The following is a 23,964-nucleotide window of genomic DNA, read 5'->3' on the forward strand; positions in this document are numbered from 1 at the left end:
TTCATGTGAACACCACAGATAATAAGTGACTGATTTTTTAACAGCCAGTAACAAGGGGTCATGGGATTTTTACTGCTGGAGATGAATTTCAAGTTCCCATGAATGAGTCTCTCCCATTGCTCTGCTAAAACACAGACAGCCCTCTTACCCAGAGACAGAGAGGGAGGGAGAGAGGAAGAGGGAGAGAGAGAGAGAGAGAGAGAGAGAGAGAGAGAGAGAGAGAGAGAGAGAGAGAGAGAGAGAGAGAGAGACGGCACTTACAGCATACAGAAAGAGGTAGAGAAAGAGTTTGAGTGGGGAAAGCATGAAGAGGCTGAGTGTGACAGCACCGAATGAGAGGAGGAGGAGGGACCAAGTGGCAGGGACAAGGGAGGGAGAAACCGAGAGGGGGACGGACCGAGAGTGAGCAAGGGGAGGGAGCATCAGACACAGGGAAAGTAGATGAGAGGGAGAAGGAAAGAGGGAAACTGAGGGAGTCAGGAGAAGAGAGGAGAGCAAAAGGAAAAGAGAGCAACAAAAAAAGGAGGACAGCTCAGCAAATCAGTCCAATAGAATTCCTCTCACAGCTGCAGTGATCCAGACTGGGAGGGGAAGTTTAGTGCACCAAGAGAAAAAGAAAAAAAAATACAAGAAAGTGCATTTGTAGATTTTTTTCTCTGGGTGAAGAAATCCGAAGACTCCCTTTAGAGGAAAGGGAACAAGAAGAAATAGGAATCACAGAGCTTCTGCAGCCTCCGATTGTCCTGCAGGGGAAGATGGATTCAGACTCTGGAGAGCAGAGTGACGGAGACCTGTCTCCAGGTAAGCCTCAAGACCATTACTGCAACTACAACACTAACATGTTGTGGTAAATACAACTCTACATTGTAGTGTAATCATTTATCTAGAGGGTCTGTGGGTTCTTTCTGCCTGTTTTCCAGCATTTGTTTTTTATGGCACTGGACCCTCAACATACACACATTTTGTTAATGAGGCTGTAGCTTTATCAACTCTGTACCAATTTATTTCACAATGCAGGCGTCCTTACACTGATCAGCAGTTTGCGTACACATCTGAAAACTTTTTTAAGAACCCCCTCCCAAATCAAGAATCATACACTTTTTAACTTTTAAGAGTCACTTTATCCAGTATCTGTAGCGTCTTGCCGAGATGTATCAAAGGCAAGCTGCTGTGAGCTCTGATGCTGGTGACTGACAGAGCCTCGTTGAGTGTGCGAATGAAAGCTGGCTCAGTCACCACCAGGAACAGGCAAGCTCCGACACGTACAGCCAGTTTGTTCATCAACACATCCAGCTACTGAGGAAGCACAGCCTCCCCGAACGCTTCTTCCTCTTCTCCGTGGTGCATTACACACTTCAGGGAGAATTGTTTTATGGTGTCAGAGTAAACCAAAGCAAAGACTTATTGCAGTACCGAGAGTTAACAGTTGGACTCAAACCTTAGACACACATGCACGCAGACACACACGCACACACACACACGCACACACACAGTGCGTGGTACTATCTTTGTGGGGGACCCGTCAGTGACATAATGCATAACCCTTACCTTAACCCTAACCATAACCTAATTCTAACCCTAATCCTAAAAACAAGTCTTAAAGTCTTTAAAGTTGTGGGGTCCAGCATTTTGACTCCACAAAGCTGTCCGGACCCCACAAGTATACTGTATTCCCAGTTTTTGGACCCCACAAATATAGTTAAACAAGAACACACACACACACACACACACACTCACACACATTGTGCATTTCACTATCTTTGTGGGGACTCGTCATTGACATAATGCATTCCTTAGCCCCTTACCCTAACCTTAACCATCACAACTAAATGCCTAACCTTAACCCTTACCCTCACCCTAACCATAGCCTAACTCTAACCCTAATCCTAAAACCAAGTCTTAACCCTCAAACAGCCCTTTAAACTTGTGGGGTCCAGCATTTTGGCCCCACAAAGCTGTCCGGACCCCACAAGTATACTGTATTCCCGGTTTTTGGATCCCACGAATATAGTTAAACAAGAACATACATACACACACACATACACACACACACACACACACACACACACACACACACTCCTTGAAGTTTAGTGTCTCTCATTGGATAGTTCCCAGCATTCCAAGCAAGTGGGCGATTTATTGAACTGTGATCCTGTAGAGAATTTAAGCCAGGAGCCTCCTGGAGATAAGTTTGAGTTCAACGATGAATCAAATCTCCAAGAGAATGGTCAAATAGTCTTTGCTTTGCTACATACTCCGGTAGAGATTTATACTGATGCCTTAAATGACTTTGTCCTCTGTGAGAGAGATGTGGGTTCCCCTAAAAGGATTTTCCATTAGACACATGTATGGACTGTCCCTGGGTACTATTAGCAGCGCTGCTATAGGTGTCAAATAATGGACATCATTTTTTTAGTGCATGTTGTTGCCGCTGTTAGTGATAGTGTCATAATGATGCTGTGGCTGTTTGCCTCTTCATTTGATGCCATAGAGTTAATGATGCTCTGCTGAACTCTGGCCATCTGTCTATCCATCTGGCTCATTGTCTGTATGTCTGTCTGTTGGGCCATTGGCAAAGAGAGAGAGGAACCTTACAGTAATATGAGAGCCAGAAAATTTTAGGAACATCATCAGTAGGTGATGACACATATCATCTGCTGATTTTACGCAAACTGTTCAATGTTAAAACATGAACCAGTACTTTATCCGAGGCAGAGGCTTTATCATGTGAAGGGATGTACACGTTTTCCAGAGACTGAGGCAGCGGTAAATCATGGACACATTTTCCTTTTTCTAAAAATGCTTTGATCTGCTAAAGCTTCCAGAAATGTAACGTGACATAATGTTTGTAATGTAAGAGGATTTAACTCTCGTGTCTTTTGGACGCAAACGCTATGTTACACACGTTGAAAAGCAAGCGTGACGTGACAGCAAAAGCAGAATGACAGTTTTCCCAGTTGAGAGAAAGAGACTCATACTCAAAATGCATTGCGTTTTGTGGCTGTGCTGTAGTTTCTTCTCTTCAGTCAAGTGTCAGTTAAAAAGAAAACTGGTATGGCTCACTTTATGAGGTCAAATGTCCCAATGAAACCTGAGCAAAGTTTATTTTGAAAACAGGCGTATTTTGAAAGCATTGCTGTACACAAACGGACCCTTATTCCTGGATGTGGATGAGGGATGTGTGATTGATCTGTGCTTTAGTCTGGCACAAAACTTAAGTGTAAATATTGAGCTATTTAGTTACAGGTGGCCTTTTCTGCCCTTGAGCTGTTAGTGGTCCTATGCTCCATTAGATATATCCTCAGATACTGTCTATATTAGCAATTAGTGATGTTTGGTAGATTCCTTGATAACACTTGTGTTTGAACCAACTTTCCCTCAACCTATTTTGTATTTTTCTTCAGTTCAACATTTCCCACAATGTCCCAGAGAACATGCCTGGCGTTGGTCCATTCAGCTCCAGATTACACTGCCTCCAAGTAAAACTTGTGAGGTTGTGGGTCAAGTCAAGAAAACACGTAATGGTTGGCATAAGAGTGGTTTAAGTCATGAGTGAGTGATTTAGTGCATTTTGCATTTTGTTGTCATGTAGGAACAAGAAAAATGGAAGACAACAAGAGCAATATGAATTCCTTTTAAGTAACCTCATTGGGCTCCAACATTTTTTAAAACATCAGCATTCATCAAAACTCATGATGAGAAATGTCCGCTTCAAAGTATTTGAATAGAGTTATCAATAGCACTAAGTGTGTCCGGGGGGGGGGGAGGCAGTATGTTAAACAGGTTCTGTTGCTGGAAATTGTCTTTTCCACTTCCTGGTTTCTCTCAGGTGAATGTAGATTGTTTTACAATATGCAAAAAAGGTCCTTGAATTTGGATAATGACTAACACCAAAAGTCAATTCAATTTAATTTTAATTATCAAAATATGGTCCTTGCTGCTGATGTGTCTGCTGGAAGCTTTTCTACTGTATTTTTTAAACCTATGTTATTCAATTATCTCACACCAGTAGTTTCAGGGGAGATTTGTTTATCATAGTTAACTTTTTTAAGGTTTTTCTATCTTTGCTCCACAGTTCTCTGTACCTTTTGTTGGGTTAAAGCACAAAGATCAGCTACAACACACATAGATCGGCTGTAACTATTCTGAAAGAAATACCCTTTAGGCCTTACACAAAAAATACACACACATAAAGGCTCACATTTCCTCCCATAATCATCCAGTCAGCGAGTCATGCAATGAGCATGCCACTGACCATCCCAATACCCACAAACTGATTCATCCAGCAGTCCTGTCCTGTGGTGGAGTGGAGATGACCACACCTTATTATAAGTCATAGAGAGGCTGGATGTCAACACACCTGTTCTGCTGGAGGGCTGTTGTCCACACAATAGGCGCACAGCAGAGAATATACATTGCATTTCACTATGTTAGGGTTAACAATGATACTTCTGCTTTCTGGTTTGAATTATTTGTTAGTTGTTATATTTGTCTGACATTATGTTGGTGAATAATCAGCCCACGGTCTACTTTTGGCTGATTCATCATGGTGAATGCGACTCACTGTAACACCATAATCCAATTTGCCATCCTCAGAGCTATTTCCAGCCATTTGTGTTTATTTTGAATTTTCTATGGATAACAGACTTGTTGAAAAGAGAAGCTGTTTGTGTTGTAATAACAGCTGTAGGATGCATAAGGGCATGAGGGCTGTTGCTGTGGTTATATTAGAAACAAAAAAGCTGCAAATGTTTGATGGCAAAACCGAAATGTAATCTTCGGCCAGGTATTCTTCAGTATTCATACAATGGCATACTGACAAACACGACAACTCTATTGCCGTTGTTAATTGCCACTAATCCACACTTCCACAAACACTTCAAAGATCCGTGCTGCAATAGAACAAGTCAGGAGCACCCAGCATCAGAGAAGAGCTTCTGCCTCATTATTGCCATGTTGGCAGACTGGCCACATGCTTTACACATGAGAGACAGGCCGAGTGGGCCAGCCCTGTATACACTGTAACACACACACACACACACACACACACACACACACACACACACACCTACACACACACACACACACACACACACACACACACACACACACACACACACACACACACACACACACACACACACACACACACACACACTCTCTAAAATAGCCTGCACTCTTCTTGCTCATTTCCTTGGTCTCCCAACACATGCATCCCTGATTTTTTTTTCTCCGCCTTTAATCTGGCCCACAGATGGAGAGTGCTTACTGCACCCCAGCCCTCTACACAAACACACACACACACACACACACACACACACACACACACACACACACACACACACACACACACACACACTCACTCGAGACACCAGGAGCTGGTTCTGGAAAATTGTAACATGAACTGAGAAAAAAAAGAAAACAGGAGTGAAGCCGTAAGTGGAAAAGGCGACTCAGGAGAAAGGTTTTTTCTTCCTCTAGCTGCAGTGAAAGACAAACCCTAAAACTTTCAGGTCCCTGACCGGTGTGTGTGTGTGTGTGTGTGTGTGTGTGTGTGTGTGTGTGTGTGTGTGTGTGTGTGTGTGTGTGTGTGTGTGTGAGCATTTTCCATTCATATGCACATGCATGCGTTGACAAAATAATACTGTGGCATTTCATAGTGTCTGTGGGACATTTGGAGAGCGAACTGTTTCCCCACGGCTGAGCCATTACTGAAACATAAAATTAGACCGCAGAGGCATTTTGACAAGGCCTCATAGACACACACTCAGGAGGAGGAGAAGGCTGTGGTTTCACTGGAGGGCCAGTCGGAGCAAAGCAAACAGCCACTAGTGGCGCCTGGTGTGAGAGGCGAGCTATTTGAGGGAGAGCAGTGTGTATAAAGGAAAGGCTGGAATGGCGTCAGTGGAGCATTGAGCCTGTACAGGTATCTGTGGATACTGAACATAGCAGCTGTGATGCAGGAACCTGTATCTTTGTTGTTTTATTTATTCAAGTAAATTCACAATCTTTCATAGAAAATGTTGAGGAAAGTTATTTGTTTATTTTAGGTAAAGTTTCTGCTTTAACTTAAAATGTATTGTTCAGTGGAAGCCACAGCAGTGTGGGTTTGTCTTACCTACCGTCTCCTAATATAAGCTCACCATGCAGATTATATCAAGTTAATAAACTTTTCCTCTCCCACTTTAGGCAACAAAAAGGCAACAGAAAACGAGGCGGAGTGGGAGGCAATTACACACAAAGCGTTTCACACTTAACTCTGGCACAAATGAACTAACTGTGCTAATTATAGCATTTTAAGATTATGGTAGGGAAAAGTAAAATACCCATGTATATTCAGCACAGTATATCATAACAGTTAGTGTAGCAGTATGTCACCTTAAGCTGCTTTTAGTGTACCTTTAAAACTGTTTGCCTCTAGGGGGTAGAAGGCAGCGGAACAGACAGAAGTCACGGGTAAAAATGGAAACAGAGAGAAATTAAAGTTCTGCACTCTGTTATCCTTAAAGGTTAGGATTTGAATTAACATAATATGGAAGGATTTGGCTCTGGATGGTAGTGGAGAGGGTTAAGTTAAAAGAAGGAATGTAGTCTCTAAAAATCTGAAACAAATCTGTGTGTGTGTGTGTGTGTGTGTGTGTGTGTGTGTGTGTGTGTGTGTGTGTGTGTGTGTGTGTGTGTGTAACCACAGTTATTTCCTGGTCATTAGTTAGTGGTGGGTTGGCAACCAGGAGAGCAGCAGCACTTTGGCTTCACACTAAAGCGTGTCATGCCAGTGAGGGCCTTGAAGGCCAAAGCTTAAAGTACATCCACTTTTTATTACTCCAGTCAAAGCAAGAGCAACCTTTTAATTGAGGCAGCATAGACAGCTGAAACCCTGCCCCTTCTCCTTGCTAACCTTTGCTCCCCTAACATTTACAACTCCATGTAATTTTCTCATTGAGTGTTTATTGCATCTGTCTTCTTGAAAAGAAATCTGTAACATCTACTGCTGCACTGGCTAGTAGGATTCTTACACCTCATAATTTAAAAATAAAACAACTTATGATGCTCACCAGTGGGAAACTCTGTTTGCCTCACTCATGGGAGCTGCAGCTGTTAAATGCTAAATGCTATACTAATACATAGCCAAAGTCCTGAAGTCACTATTAAAAGTTATCATCTAAACAAAGTTGACATCATATAATTTGTTAGTATACAAAAAACCTAAGTTACTTAGTTTTAGCGTATGTATGTGATTGTACCTTGGTTTCTTCCTTTATGGTACTCATTACTGTGATGCTCTCTTCAAATGTCATTTTATCAATATTTAAAATCTCTGCTGCCTAAAAAACATATCGACCTTCCAGCCCCCTCTACCTCCTATTATTACAGCCATATTTGAACTAGCTGCAGCAACTTGAGTCGCCCAGTGACTTCCCTGATTACGTCGAGATGAAACAAATACTGAATTATTAAATTAGCAACAATACTACATTGTTTTTAAAATAATTGCCATGTTTTTTTTGACAAATTGATTGAACTGCATGAAATACTTTGAAATACTAATGACTTAAGATATGGATTCTGGATTTTTTTGTAATTTGCATTATTAACAGTGTACATTTACTCAAGAACTGTACAATTTTGATATACTTGTACTTTACTTGAGTATTTCCATTTAAAGCTTCTTTATACTTCTACTCCACTACAGTTCAGAAGGAAATATTGTATATTCACCCCACTACATTTATCTGACAGCTTTAGTTACTTTTCAGATTCAAATTTTATTCAGAATGCTGAAATAGCTGCATTAATAGCAATGTTATAGTAATAAAAGTCGGATAATTTAGTATATTATACATACTACAATGACAGGGGCCACTCTGCTGCCTAATGAGTACTTTTTGTTTCTAATACATTTATACTTTTACTTTAAGGGGCTGTACTCTATATTCAGAATATTAATGAAGCCGCAAACAAATATTTACTATGTAAAGATATAATGGAGTAATGGCGTCCAGTGAATGAAATCACACTCCCTCTGTGTGCGTTGTAATCCGAGCTCCTCTGTTCTAGTTTGATAGCCGGTCCGGCCATCCCTGCATGTTAGTGCATGTGGCTGTGAAAAAACGTAGGTATTTCACATATTGGGAAGCGGTCTATGAGAGCTGTGTGGAGGCAATCCCTACCTGCTGGATTTTCCTGTTTTTTTCAGTATTTTGAGTACAGCAAATTTTGAACACATTAACGCTAACCCTGTAAACACTTTTTCCATCACCGTTATTACAAATGTGGCAGGGTCTTCAAATATTACCTTGCAGTACAGTAAACACCCATTTAACATAGATTATTGACATAAGACCCACTAAGTTATGGATGCTAGTGGTAGGGAGGGTAGCTAGGGCAGGGGGCGGGGCTTTAGCTCTATATAAGGCCAAAGACCGACTGGGCCTCTAGTTATTTGAAGCTTCCCAGTGCCTCACTTTTAGGTAAACTCAGTTATAGTGGGTGAGCTAGTAAACAAACCAGGAGGCCAAAGTTATGGGGAAAGCTGGCAAGGTCTGGATGAGTGTGCATGTATGTATTTGTGTGCCCGCGTGCATGCGTGTGTACGTGCATGCACGTGTGTTTTTTTTCTTTGTAAGCGATGCCACGGCATGCTGAGACTTGGCTGAAGTCTATGAGAGGGGCGACTCACCCAGTCCCGGAAAACACTTAACTTCCTTGCCACTCAAGCTTTGCTCAATGTAGATCTGATGAGAAATGAACAGAGAAAAGAAACAGCTAAACAAAAAGAAGACGAGAGTTTCATGAATACAAGACAAAGAAATGTGCTATATCTGGTTATTCATACAGCTGCACATGATGCAAAAGGGAAGGATGGTGACAAGATGTTTTTGATGTTGTGTGGGTCTGTGTCTGACGTAAATGCACTTTGGCAGGAGACCATCAACATATGGACATATGGACATATCTCTTCCTTTAACACCCCCACTTCCTCCATCCTTCTTTCTATCACTCCTCCACACTGGTTTTAAAGGAGGTGACACATATGCAGGCTTTCAGAATGGCTGTGATTGTATATTTATTTTTATTTTCTTCTCCTGTGCTAATTCAGAGCATTTTTGAAGTAAACATATCCTCTTTCTTCTCATTCATTCTACTTTCTCCTGCTTACTTCTATAAGTCTTGACTGAATGGTGGAAATGAAAATGTAGCCTACATATTGCCAGCTCTGGCCAACCCTCCCTCTTTCTTATGCACTTCTCATTTCTCTGTAAATAGTTTTATTTATTTATTTCAAAGGAACCTTCTTTCTGGGTTCCAGGCCAGATAAAGTAAGAAAAGCCCCAATATTTTATCATCCTCTGTTTTTTATTAGGCCTCAGTCTCACAGTCTATCATTATGGTTCACACACAAACACACCCACCCACACATTTGTACGCAGCTTTTTATAAATAGTGTTCTATGAATCAAATCATTTTTGAGGTGGTTATCTACAGGATTACAGCTGAATTAACCAGTGATCACGTAAAAGCATTTTTGTGCTGTGTCACATTTCCACAGTGAAGTTTGATCGTAGTTGCCGCTCTTTTCTTTGTTTGCAGTCACAGTGGTTATCCGCCCACTTTCTCTTCCAGACAAACTGCGGCTGTCGCTGACAAAAATGTAAAAAAGCATCACTTCAGTTGAGCCCAGATAGCTTCAGAGACTTACATAACACTGGCTGTTTAGAGCTGTAAATGCAAAACCTGGATGTACTGTAGTTTGGATCATTATTGTGTTGTACAAATTATTAGTGGACATTTATGTATCCATGTAGAAATGCTCAGTATTTTTTGTCCTCAACCAACGCCCACCTGACAGCTGACAATTGTGGCATAGTAGTTTTCCAGAGAAGCTCCCAGAGGAGGGAAGCAGAGAGGGGACACAGTCTCCAGCCAGTTCTTATGCCCGGCCAGAGGCGTAGATATAGACAGTACAGGCAGTGCAGTTGCATTGGAGCTCGTGGGGTGGGCGGGCCATAGAGAGGGTCACGGTTTTCTTTTTTTTGGTAAATAAGGCAGTAGAAATCTGATAAACTTGAAAAACTATTCAATTAAATGAATCATTTCCTAATGTTTTTTGTATTTCTGTCATATACAGATATGCAATGATGCTTGCTGGATATGTTGATGTTGTCCAATGTCAAGCCTCTATTTGATTATGTGATGAAACAATATACAGTAGATAGTTTAGGCGCAAATTCTGTCAAAACTGACAAGCTGAGCACATCTGGACCCAAGCGAGCAGTCATGCCTTTCAAACATTAAAGCACCATTAACTAGCGTGCACTAGGGCTCTTCATAACAACATTATGCCATTGTGCCCAGCTAACCAGCTATTTGTGGCCTGGCTCTTTACTTGCTAAACAATGGCAGACTTCAGTGAGCCACAGCTGGTAAAGACATTAGATCTACAGAAGAGGTCAAAGGACAAGTCTCACAGGGCCCTGCAGTCCAGTCTGTGTTCTAACAGGATGTCCTGGATACCACCTTGCATCCTCTGCAGACTAGCCGCTTCGCTCGTCTTCATAACGAGGAGTGACTGCGATGAAAGCCAAGGCCAGAGCCAAAGGTGGTGGTCAAATCGCTGCTATCGTTCTCTGTCTTTGGCCCTTTTCTCTCGCGATCCTTGTGATCAAGCCAGCGGCGCATTAATCAATCAGACATCTTCTGCCACTGCCTCATTTCGCCTCATCTCTGTGGTTCAGCTCTACAGGGACATGGCCATTACAACTAAGAGACAGAGAAAGGCAGAGAAAGAGATGAGGGATGGAGCATTAAATAAGGCTGTACGGTGCCATAGGCAATCTGTTCTTGTGTCCCTCCTGACTCCAAGAGGCTCCTAAGTGCTTTTCCCTGGACTGTTAATCACAGTAGAGACACTTAGACCAGTCCCAGGATAAACACACTTGTAGGTTCAAACATTGTCTCCTACTGTATATCAGACCTCTTCATTACAGCTACATTGACCTACATCAATTTGCTTTTATTGAAACTCACTCTTACAGTAAAAGGTTTGTGATGTTCTTCCATTATGCATTTTCCAGTAATGCTGAGTCAGTTTTGTTCGTGTTTGGCTGCACATTGCCATGTATTCTGACCAATACACGGAGAACATCCTAAAGTGTACCATCTTCATTTAGACTGCTTGTTATGCCTTTCTTTTGACTGTTCCATTCAATTAAATCCATTTTTCTTTTGACTTAAGCCAACACACTCACAAACCCAACGGGCAGGAATATGTTAGAGAAAAGGTTGTTTTTGGGTGTTAATAGATCATAAAATCAGAACGGTTAGAGCTTATCCAGACCAAACTTATCACAATCCTAATCAAAAATTAGCTTGAAACGAACAAATTTGTAAAACATGTCGTCCAACCACACCTGAAGGCAAAAGTGGTTGTAGCTGAACAGCCACAGTCAAAGCTCATGTGGAAAGCCTGCTGAGATTGGGCTGCCACTATTCAGTTATGTAATGTCATCAGAACATAAACATGAACATGTGTATAACTAGCTCTTAAGAGCCTGACCGATAATAGATTATTAATATATCGGCCAATATCTATATGTGAAAGCTTTTAAAAGATCTGATAAAGATATATCAGCAATATTTATTTTGTAGCATGAATTATTTTGATAAAAATCCAATCATTTTGGTTATTAAAGAACTGTCAGATTTGCACTGAATGGGATGTTTAACAGATGAACAAACTTGTTTGTGTATATATAGAGGACAAACTGTTTTTTTAACCTACCTCAAACATATATTTGTCATTTCTGTACTACAGTTAAACTCAGCTCAGCTAAAATAAAATAATATCATCATGATACCAATATTTTGTGAGGATGCAGCTTCTTTCATGCCTCACCTCATACATGCTTCCCATGTGAGATAAATGGAAACTAGGTTCAAGCAGAGACAGGTAACACCTGCACAAGCCATTATCGGCACAAAAAAGCCTTACATTCATTTGTCATGTGTTTTACACGAAGTTAGCAGTGTGCTTTGTAAAAGCCATGGGGATCTGTGAGGAGGGTAAATCTGTATTTCCTGCTATTACACTTTCTCTCAGTAAAGCACAAGTTAGCTGTACATTCCAGTTTCAGTCTGAGGCAATAAAGTATCCACATCTACAAAAGGGAATGAGCTTTAAACTTTGTGACCCCACTTCACATGAATGAAAGTCATTAAGGCATTAAAAGGGAGTTATTTATTAACCCTAAAGGTGTGAATGCCCCTCTACATTCTGAGCAGCTGTTAATGGCACAGCAAATGACCTATTTCAGCTCCAGAGTGCCCTTTGGAAACTGGCTAAGAGACAGATTTTAAATGTCATGAATAATGCACATCAATGCACTACACCGTACTGTCTCTCTTTCTCTGAGTAGAAAATGTATCTGTTTCTCAGTCTTTATCATCAGTTACTTTCATCCAGATACAAACACACAACAAACACACAACAAACACACACACACACACACACACACACACACACACACACTCTACTCCATTGCAAGTCACTGAAATATGTTGTGCTTTTTACTACATTACATTTATCTGACAGCTTTAGCTGCTCTTAAAATTGTACACAGAAAACATAATGACTTAAAAAAAATGATATATTATTAAGGGTTGAATTACAAATATTTTTAACGTATTTAAAGTGTGGGTACTTTCATTATTGAGACTTAAAGTACAGATTGTTGCTCATACTTTTATACTTTTAAAATAAAATGTAGGACCTTTACTTGTAACAGAGTATATTTTGTGTGATATTGTTTCTTTCACTTCAATAAAACACCTAAATACTTCTTCCAAAACGGCTGGTTGTGCTCTGGTACCAGCTGGCATAACACACCATTCCTTTCCTCCCCACTCCAGTCGATTGGCCCCTCAGGCTTGCTTAACACTAACCCTGCAGGCTATTAAAAACCTCTTTACAGTTGCTGAATGACCTGCTCTATTGTTTTCCTCAATGCAGCCAGAGAAAGTCTGCAGTGTCTCCTCATTGGAAACGAAAAGCAAATGAAAAGGTCAAGGCAAAAGAAGTCAAGCTGTCACCCTTGTTTACGTCTCTTACCTTTCTTTTCCCTGACATTTTCTTGGTATTGATACATTGTTCATCTTGTGTTTGTTCTTTGTGAAATGGCAGTACTGATTTATTACTGAGGCTTTTGCTGCACTTTGTGCCACAGCATGAGCACACAAGCTGGCAGACTTTTTTTATATGAAATATGAACATATATATATGAAACTACTGCAGAAGTCCAGTAAACATTAGGCAAAAGGGGATTACTGTAGAAGTGTTGTTTCTGCTGTTTCTCTTATTAAACAAAATATTTGAAAAAGAAAAATGGCTGGAAAAATATTGCTGTTTTAGTATTTAGAGGGTGCAAATAATGCAACCATTCACTTTAGAGAGGCATGTATTGACTACTCAGTTATAAAATATATTAAAATAATAGGTTGCACATGAAAAGTAAATGTACAGCAGGGGACTTTGGTAATGACTCCAACTGGGCACTAAATCAGATTTGCAGAGCTCGATAGCTTTTTTGTTTGTCACTCAACAAAAACACTCCTAACCTCTCTTACTTTTGTGCATATCTGAGCCAGGTTGTCTCTTAGCAACATTTCATGTTTGGCTGTTTGAAATAATAATGTTTACAGGAAGGAGTGTCTGTGCTGAGCACTATGACAAATTGACATTTTGCTTTTTTGTTTTCTCTCTTCTTATCGAATGTCACACATTCATCCTGTGCTACAGTAATATGCAAACCTAATAGAAAAATGATTGTGTATGAACACCTGTGTTTGTCGTGTGAGCGCATACAGGCATGTGTGGTGAACAAGTATCAGTGTCGGTCTGGCAAAAAAACAAACATCCCATGCACCTGTGCAGAGAGTGTGACCTGGTTGTGTCTAATACTAAACATGTTGTCATTAGCAACCCCAAACAGCTGTGTGTGTGTGTGTGTGTGTGTGTGTGTGTGTGTGTGTGTGTGTGTGTGTGTGTGTGTGTGTGTGTGTCAGATACCTGATACATTTAGGTTTTCGAGCCCTGCAGAAGCTCTAAATGGTTCAGAGCTAAAATATTCTGTTATCAGCTGCAGAAGACTCAGCTCAGGATAGAAAATAATTTGGAAAAAAAGACAATTACATAATTTTTTATTTCAGGGTTATTTTGATTTTGCATTTCCATTACTTTTAATCTTTAGATACCATAGTTCCCTATTAATTTAATCATTAATTTAAATTGTTCAACAAATCTAGGTGAAAATGCCTTTGTTTATGTTGTTATATATTACCATATATTATATTATACAACATATTATATATAGGATGTTTTTTATATGCTTGGCTTTCATCTTAGTTAATAGTAGTAGTTAGTTGATAATTACCTTAACTCAGTGGCGTAACGAGCCAACACCGGGCCCCTAAGCAGGATTATCAAGGCGGGCCCCCCTAGTACAGCACATGATGACGGCGCAATGTCCACGAGTAGGCTACCATAAATAGGACAGGATAGGATCACAGAGACACAGCATATAAGAGATGAGATGAAATCAGGAGTAGCCTACGTGCACCACAACAACAACAACAAAAAACACTGGTGAATGCGCACCATAACACATGAAAAAACACGAAATGGCAGTCCCTCCAGGATTTTGTGGCGTTTTTTTGAGATTGTTGCGGCCCAAAACGTCTGATTTCACGGGAGCTTTTGTAAAGAATTGCGATAAAAGTTGCAATGTCTTTTGTATGTTTGTATAATTTTTTTGTATAGTTCTTTAAAAATAAAAAGGAAACTTGTTTTGGGGAGAATAATAATTATTACTATTAATTAATGAATTACTCTGGGCTGAGATTTCCTAGTAACCTTACCAAAAAGGCTCAGGGTGCTGCAAATGTTGGTATAATATGAAAATGGCTGGTGGATTTAAGACAAAAAATAATAATTTATTGAATGAATCAAATATGAACATATCTGTCACTTTCAGTGGCTTGTTGATCTTTATTTTGTTAGTTAATTTCCTATCCTGGCCACACACACACACATTCATACGGTTTAATAAAGTACTTATTGGACTTTAACTTATCATTGCACTTACAATAACGAACGTAGCTGTCCTCAATTTAGGTCATTGTGTCGTCTCATCTGCGTTTTTTTCCTGCATCCACCGTGTGTGATTGTGTGTGCATGCGTGCCCGCGTCAGTCGCGGGGGAAACGGAGCAGCAGCCCCGCCCGCTGCAGAGAGCCGACAGGATTGAAACATCAGCCGCTGACTTTAGAGTGAAAAAACGTTACAGCGTACATTGATGTTAAAATGTATACAGATTGGCAAGACGGTCTGAAATGTTTTGCACGGTCTTTCGCTGTACGTTTTGTTTCGTCTTCATAACAGAAACAAGGAAATTAATTTGACCCGTTCTCACTCCCGCTTGGTCAGTGGCTGCACGTGGGACTGCTGGGATTGTCGCAAGTAATGAAAATTCGATAGGGGGCCTTCCAGTGATGCGGGCCCCTGATTGGTCCTGGCCCGTAAGCACCGCTTACCTTGTTTACCGATAGTTACGTGTCTGCCTTAACTGGTTAGTGGCTGCAGATCATTTAAAGTCAGGGTTGGTAATGTTGAAAAGCTAGCCCTGCTCTCAGGGCTCCGACCCACACACAGACCGCTGCGTCGCTGAAAAAGGACCGCAAACTCACCGGTAAACAAATACCTGATATTATCATACCAAATGTTTAAAACAAACATGACAACTACTTATTTTAAAAAAAAATCTGCTGTCGAGACATGAAACCCAACAGACAAAAAACAGCCGATAAAAGACACACACGCACAGATTCACACACACACATTCACACAGTTGCCTCGGTCAGGGGTGTGAGTTCTGCAGCGTTCCAGCTGATAAGCCCTCCAGCGTTGACTCAGTAAAGGCCAGTTGGCCCTCATCAGTGTTAGCTGCTGGTCCTTGTGGTTCATTCCTCTGGTTACTCTGGAAAGACACCAACACGAGCCTCACGACCCTGTCCCACAGCCCAGCCGCCCAGCATGCTGCAAAAAATTAGCAAGTCTTTTTTTTTTTATTTCATGTTCAACTGTTTCAACTGTTGAGTTTTATCGCTAAAAGGGGTCAGGATCAGCTCACTTAACTTCCAAAGAATGCTACCTTTCAGACACTTAAACTGTGTTTTTGTAACAATCCTGGTAGCAAAGATATTGCACCATTCATCTTTTTTGTCTGGTCTCAATATGGGGCCAGTTTGTTTTTGTACAGTTTTGGAAATTCAGCAACACAATTTTTTCATCCATCTTTCACTATAAGCAGTGGTCAACACAGTGATTGGCTGCCACCACAAAGGTCAGCGTAGCTCACATCTAATTTAACAAATTTGTGGAGGATTAGTTTTCTAGAAGAAGCTGTGATTTTGTGATAGCTATATTGTTTTGCTATTTTGCTATAAATGGTCACTTCATTGATATAAGTGCCTCTGACTGAATTTTTTGCAGGGTACCACCTTTAGCCGGGCAGGTTTGGCTTGTATCCATGTTCCACACTGTATGTTCTGATGCAGTGCAGCAGAAACTGTTGACTCAGCGCTCTAAAAACATCAGGCGGAACAAAGAGAGACTGTCTAGTCAACAGCCACGGCCAGAGAGCACCAAGCACCTTACTAATCCTGATGTTAAAAGTAAACTTCACCAATTCCCAAACACTCTTATGTAACCACTTTGATGGATTCCTACTCCTGCTCCTGGTTTATTTTCAGTAACTTATTCTCACATGCTGCATTATACAGAATAGTCACTTTATTTTGTGAAACCTTCACACTTGAGAACAAGTGAGAATATAATAAGCAGGCAGGAGAGAACGTGTGAGAGCAGGAGAGAGATAAGTAACAGGATAGACAGTTTTCTGACCATCTCTCTGCTGACAGCTTGGACTCTTCTCTAACTCATTCTGACACTCTGGCTCATGCATGTCACTCTTATCAGCCTCTGGGTGACAGGCTGTATGGGAGTGGGTGAGAGACTTCTCGGTGTCTCCATGGGCTCTCTTATAATCATCTACACTCACTTACTGTAAAATCTTCAGCCATACTCTCCCACCTTCTTCCCCAGCACTCTGACTCACACCTCAAGCAGCCTCATCTTCATCACCCCCCCCCCACACACACACACACACACACACACACACACACACACACACACACACACACACTCTTTCAGTTTTGCTAAAATTCTTCGCCACTCTGGTATGTGCAAACAGACTTGAGACAGGGGTGAAGGCAAGTTTGTGGATAGCCACCTGCTGGTCCTCAGAAACAGGCTCCAGGCTGTATGATGGGGGGTGGCAGAGGAATAATTAGTCTACTTTTAGCTCTGCACTAAAAACAGAAAAATCCAATCACTTCCTTTCATGCATCACTCTTTTAAGTTACACGTTTAACTGATCTCTGCATTGAGAATCACAGATCTTGGTTATTTAATTGCACAGAAGAGAAATTCACTTCAGTCAGCGACTGGTCACACATACTGGTAGGATCCAAATCCAGATAGCCTGCACGACGATTGGTACGACAAGGCCGGCTTTATGGGGCAAGCTGTCACCTTTATCAGTGTGCCAGCGTTTCAGAAATCTATCCAGTTGGGTTTCTGAATATCAGAGGCTCACTGGAACAAAGAGCTGCTTCAGAGAAACAGGAAATAACAGTGACAAAGAGAGCCTGTTGATGAGAGGCACAGATCTGCCTAATGAGAACCACAGTTATATGTCCTGGTGTTGCAATTCAAAAACCATGCAAACTACCGTGTTAGTGTGATGTTTATTTTCATGCTATCTATTCGTCACCTCAGGCATGAAACATTTAACAGCCAAAGAGCCACAAATTGGAAGTCGTTAGAGACCAAAACAGATTTAGAAGAAAAGAATAGTGGACTTCCATTTGCCAGGTTACCAAAAACACAACTCCAATTTAATGGTTATGTTAATCTGTGTCTGAAGTGTGTGAATTGGCAATTGTAATTATGTTGGTGATAACAATAACTTTACACGTGAATATGTCAGTGTCATGTTTCAAGCTTGTTCTGCTGCTCCCAAAACATCAATACATAATCAGAAATGATTGCACAATCAGGAGTTAATTCACTTTCAATTTCCTTTCAACTTTTTCCCCCTGATAACAAATGCTTTGATAAAACTTTCTTTCTTTGACATCTTCATGCTCACCCACTCTACCTTTGTCTAACATACAATAGGTTTCACCCCCACTCCCATGAAGTTGCACAAAGGAACTGAACATCAGATCTTATGTATTGGGAAATGACTGTAGACAAAGATATTTGCCGTGGAAGTTGTAAATGTCATAGCAGGCTAATTATATGTACATGAAATGTCCTTTAGCTTCAGACGAACACATCAAATGTCAATTCTGTACATTCACATGAAATGCCACAAATAGGATTTCTCCCAGTTGTTGTGCTGCATTCGATCCCTTGTGCATGTGTGTGTTTAAATAACACACACACACACACACATATATATATATATATATATATATATATATATATATATATATATATATATATATATATACATATACACACACACACACACACACACAGATGACGCGATGATGGTGTGAATGGTGTCTGTTTTGATACAAATTATAATGACAACAAAGCAGGTGTCTTTGAATTTGGGCTCATCTGCTGTTCTGTGCTAAGCTTACTGGGCAATGACACCCCCATGGCCCCATCCACTCTCTCTCTCTCTCTCTCTCTCTCTCTCTCTCTCTGGACATACATGTGGAGGAGGACGAGTCTGACAGTATGCCTAGGGAACAGGAGAAAAAAAGTGAGGCATCTTTCCTGGGATTTAATCATAATAGGAGTTATCTGGTGTGTAATTTGTAGCTGGGTGGAACCTAAATAAAATCCCTTTTGCATCCTCCCACTCTTCACATTTACACAGACACATGTTAAGCTGCTGGAATTGCTGTATGATATCACAGGCAGCCTTTGATGTTCTCCTCTATGATAAATTGCGACATAGTGGGACACTGCATAAAACCGTGATCAGTCTGAAGAGAGACACTGTGTGCAAAGACGTTCTTATCTGTGTACAGCTATTTGACGTTATCCAGAGCAGATAATCATTCCTCCCATACTCAGCCAACCACACCACAGGCAGCTCCAGGAAGGACGCCGCCCTGTGTTGAATGTGGCTGCACCGCTTTTTATCTTCTCCTCAGCTTTCACTTGTCAGACTGTGTTCTGCATTTAGTTACTTTTGTAACTTTATTTAAAATGTACGATTTTGTTTTTTGTAAAATAAACTTTTAGTCAGCAGCAGTTCTGTATATTCAAGTTTGGAATGGATTGGAGGATGAGCCTTTGTCCATGCCAAAAAAACTGAATCATCCAAGCAGTTTGCATGCTGTGCCAGTGCTGTGCCTTCATATTTACTGAGATTGCATTAAATACTGCTAAATACCAATATCAACAACAGCAAGTTGTGTCTCAACCACAAGAAAAAGTCTTCCTCTAAATAACAAAGACATCAGTACATAAGATCAGACTTTTTATTAGCACACAGAGTTCTTTATGCAAGGGCAAAGCAATGTCAATGAAAACTGGAAAAAGGAAAGACCCATATTTTTATTATCAACAGAGCTGCTATAGCCTGTTTGTCCAGATGGAAGTCAGCTTTTTCATGTAAACATACTGAAATTTAAGGGTGGTTGTTAAAGACTATAATAATAACATGTACCAAGATTTACTTTAAAAGTGCTTCTTTCTTTTTCCAATGTTCAGTCTACTGTATTGATAAAAAAGACTTAGTTTATTCATTCAATATCGCTTAAAGGACAATGCCCTCAGTGTAACAGGTGTGATCTTGTGTTGTGCTATGTAAAAACTCCACAGGCCAGAATTCCCAGTTGAGTTGGTTGGTTCTTGTAATAGACAAAAAGTGCAGTCACTGAATATAAACATGTCATTACCGTACAAACACACAGCTTGGCAGGTGGCTAACTTATATAGCAACATAGCCTCCATGCCACCAAATCTACAATTGCACAAAAGTCTTTGTCCACGTCTTAACACCTCTAGGTACATACAGTATGCAAGTGCAAGTTTAAGTTTATTAGCCATTTCAACAGTGCAGTTTATGGAATTTGTCTTGGTGTGCCCACATATACCACCTAAACAGTGCACCGACATAACAACAAATTGCACACATATACCTCACATATTGACATCAAATGCACAGACATAAACATAAACAACACATATTGCACTTTAAAGTGTGTAAACGGGTTGTGGACCAGTCCATAAAGTGCTTGGTGCAGGAGGCACAAGCCAGAGCTCATAGTGCAATGGCAAATGGGAATGTCCCTAGTGGCATTCCATAGTGCAGAGAGGACAGTCCACAAGTACATAATACCGCAGGGAAAAACATTAAAATGTAACCCATGTTATAGTGTCATATAGCTTGGAGGTAGGTGCTATCTCTGAAGCGTGATGTTCTGCTGGTGATGCTTCTATACCTCTTCCCTGATGGCAAAAGGGTGAACAGGTGATGTGCTGGGTGTTAGGGGTCAGTGGTGATGTTTCTAGCCTTTCTGATGATAGTGTGAGGCTATGCTAGGCAGACTACAGCCAATAATCTTGGAGGCTCTGCGCACTACTTTATCTAGCTGTTGCTTATCCTAGCTGGTCGCGTTACCGTACCTGGGCAGGCTAGAGAAGGTTGACGTGCTTTCCACGACGGCTTGGTAGAAATGAGTCATGCCTTTCTGGCTAGTCCCAAGCTAGCTCCTCAGCTGATGGAGGAAGTGGAGCCTCTGATGGGCTTTGCTTACAATGACGCTCAATGGTGTTTTAAGCCCCCAAAGTCTCCTTCCAGGCAGCGCTGCGACCATTGACTTCAAGGCACCTAACCCTAACCCTAACCTTAAAGTATGAACATGGCAGCTGTTTTCAGCAACAACAAAAAAAGAAAAAAAGAGTAGCGACTAGCTTGTAAACACAGTGGAGCATGTAGCAGCTAAAGAGCCAGATATTTCCCCCATGAGTTGGTGGAAACCACAACAGAGCTAAAAGCAGAATGCATAATGGATTTACATTCATCAGGTGGACAGACTCCAAACTAATGCTAATGATGTTCCATGTCTGCTGGATGTGTGAATAGGCAATAGCTGTCTGCTAACAAATTTGTCAAATCAACTTCATGAGGTGATAATATGTGTTGTTTTTGTAGCTTGTGCTTTCGCCCCCAAGTGGCCAAAACAATCTATTTATACTGCTTTGAAGAATCAGTGCATGACGAGCTACCTAGGCAGGATCATTATTTTACGGTTTTGTTCCATAACATATTCCTTTAAAAAGGTAATATTGGAGTGAAGATTTGTGACCTTTAGGAACCCAAACAACCTGTCTTTCTTTTTTCTCTGCCCTCAGGACAGGAGAGCTTTAACTCTCGCTCCCTGGCCCTGCAGGCCCAGAAGAAGATCCTGAGCAAGATGGCGACCATGGTAGTGGCCAATATGCTGACAGATGACACCAGCAGCGAGATCTTGGACGAGCTCTACAAGACGAGCCGGGAGTTCACCAAGAGCAAGAAGGAGGCCCACAAGATCATCAAGGACGTCATCAAGATTGCCCTGAAGATCGGCATCTTGTACCGCAACCACCAGTTCAGCCCCGACGAGCTGGACACAGTGGAGCGCTTTAAGAAAAAGATGAACCAAGCAGCCATGACGGTGGTGTCGTTCTACGAGGTGGAGTACACTTTTGACAGGAATATTCTGTCAGAGCTTCTGCTGGAGTGCAGGGACCTGCTTCACACCCTGGTCGAGCAGCACCTGACGGCGCGCTCACATGCACGCATCGATCACGTTTTCAACCATTTTGCCCACGGAGAGTTCCTGGCTGAGCTGTACGGGGACAGAGAGGAGTACAGACTCTCCCTGAGGAAGATCTGCAATGGCATCAACAAACTGCTGGATGAAGGAACACTTTAACCACACACACCTGAACTCTTTCTCCTCGTGCTCCTTCTCTTGCTGGTTTCTCCTGCCTCCTTTCTATTTCCTTTTGACTTGCTCAACCCTGACTGCTTACATCCTCTTCCCTCTTTCTGCTCTCATCTTCCTGTTTCTTCTTCATCCATTACCATGAAGCTCGCTGTAACATCCTGCTGCTGTGGAATATTTTAGACTGTCTTTTCACTCAGCGGATCATGGCTGCACACTGGGACAGCCTGTATCGTGTTGTATGCATTATAGCATTCCAAGTCATTCCCTTTGTGTGCAAACATGTACTGTACCAATGGCCAAAAAACATACATTAGGTATAGTTGGATATGGAAGATAATCAGTAGTAGTAATCAGTCTCTCTCTTTGTGTGTGTGTGTGTGTGTGTGTGTGTGTGTGTGCGCGCACATGTGTTTGTATGTGATTCGTTTGAAAAATGTGTTTGTACATAAGACCAACTATGACATGGTGTGTGTATTACAGTATGTATCTGTGTCAAGCTTCTCTACAATGGTGTAACACTTGTCTTTTATTAAAGATTTCTTGTAAACATTATTTTGCCGTTCTTTTGACGAAAATATCCATGTGAACTGTGAAAACAGTTTTAGGAAAGATGGGTATGATGATCATTTTCTCTCAGAGCTCATTTCTTAAACAACATGTGAAGGAAAACAAATGATTTGCCTGCCAATCAGTTCCTTTTAGAATTATGCTTTGAATTTATTCAAACTAAAATGGCTAAAAATACCTTTTTTTTAACAGCCACCATGACAGAAAATGCATGGGTGGATCAGATCTGGAAAGTAAGCCACAAATGGTGCATGAAGCTACTACTTTCCCGTCCATTTGACCCACATGCCCGACAGGCATACATTTGCCAACACTGATTTTGAAATGACTAGGAAAATCAGTGATTTGTCATTTCTGGTTCATTAGATGCCCTCTGGTCTACTCTGCTCTCCAGTCCAGGAAAATGTATTACTTGCGGCTGGGTGTGACTCCAGCTGAATTATTTGGGCAGCCAGTAGAGAAGAAGTCCCGTTTTATGTCTCTGTCTCCTTGTAGAAACACAGAACAGACAGACCACCCAGCCTTTGAGCCTCCATGTGCACTCACGTACTACTTGCTGCCAGGCAGGCACACATTAAGTTAGCTATGTAGACTTAGTCTATTTAAATGTTATTAGACATTAAGAGAAAGGTGGCATTTGTGTCATTAACCATGTACTCAATTTACTTATATTGCCCCTTTGTTTTGGAGTTGGACAAAATCTCCAGTGTGAAGTGTATTAAAAACATAATTCATAATGTGAGATGAGAACTGTAGGAGTATACAGCACATGCGCGTGCGCACACACACACACACACACACACACACACACACACACACACACACACACACAAATACATCTTTTGATGTTGTCCTGGAGTTGACTAATATTTTAGAAGCTAATTTGTTTTTTGTGTGGCTTCACTGTCGTAGTTAGGTACATTTACAAACAAGTCACGGCTTGGTCAGGGAGTAATTTCTGTCATTACGTAAGTTCCGACTTTTCATTTAACCCTTTCCATCACGCCGTAACCTAATAATCCTTAATCGTAAAAGGGCAGGTAGACTCACAAGAGACAGATCGAAGCAGCATGGCCCAAGATATATGCTGACTTTTGTCCCTAGTGTGAATCAAGCTCTTAAAATGTTGGGTACTACAATGCCCATAATGCAACCAATAGTATATTTTCTTTAAAACCCAAATTGTCTGGCATGAAGCTACATATTTCAATCTCCAAAGTTTGTAACACAGTCTCCGAGCCCAAGTAAAAACAACCCTTAAGACATCAAGTCTGAGAAAGTGTCCCCTAATAATGACATCATACATTTGTTTTCACAGGCT

General features: G+C 41.1%; 1 protein-coding gene across 1 annotated transcript; it reads left to right on the forward strand.

The window, feature by feature from the left end:
- Window positions 1-423: 423 nt before the first annotated feature.
- On the forward strand, window positions 424-22,628 carry tnfaip8l3 (tumor necrosis factor, alpha-induced protein 8-like 3). Its single transcript, XM_078242620.1, has 2 exons — window positions 424-801; window positions 21,499-22,628. The coding sequence occupies exons 1-2, from the start codon at window positions 756-758 to the stop codon at window positions 22,059-22,061; spliced, it is 609 nt and encodes a 202-aa protein (XP_078098746.1). The 5' UTR covers window positions 424-755; the 3' UTR covers window positions 22,062-22,628.
- Window positions 22,629-23,964: the final 1,336 nt, after the last annotated feature.

This window comes from Sander vitreus, chromosome 1 (assembly GCF_031162955.1).
Source record: "Sander vitreus isolate 19-12246 chromosome 1, sanVit1, whole genome shotgun sequence".
In the NCBI taxonomy this organism is placed as follows: Eukaryota; Metazoa; Chordata; class Actinopteri; order Perciformes; family Percidae; genus Sander; species Sander vitreus.

What these genes read in the sequence shown, in the direction of transcription:
- tnfaip8l3 (XM_078242620.1), top strand. Translation starts at nt 756, where the DNA reads ATGGATTCAGACTCTGGAGAGCAGAGTGACGGAGACCTGTCTCCAG. An exon ending in TGACGGAGACCTGTCTCCAG is followed by an intron (nt 802 to 21,498) that starts GTAAGCCTCAAG and finishes CTCTGCCCTCAG; the next exon opens with GACAGGAGAGCTTTAACTCT.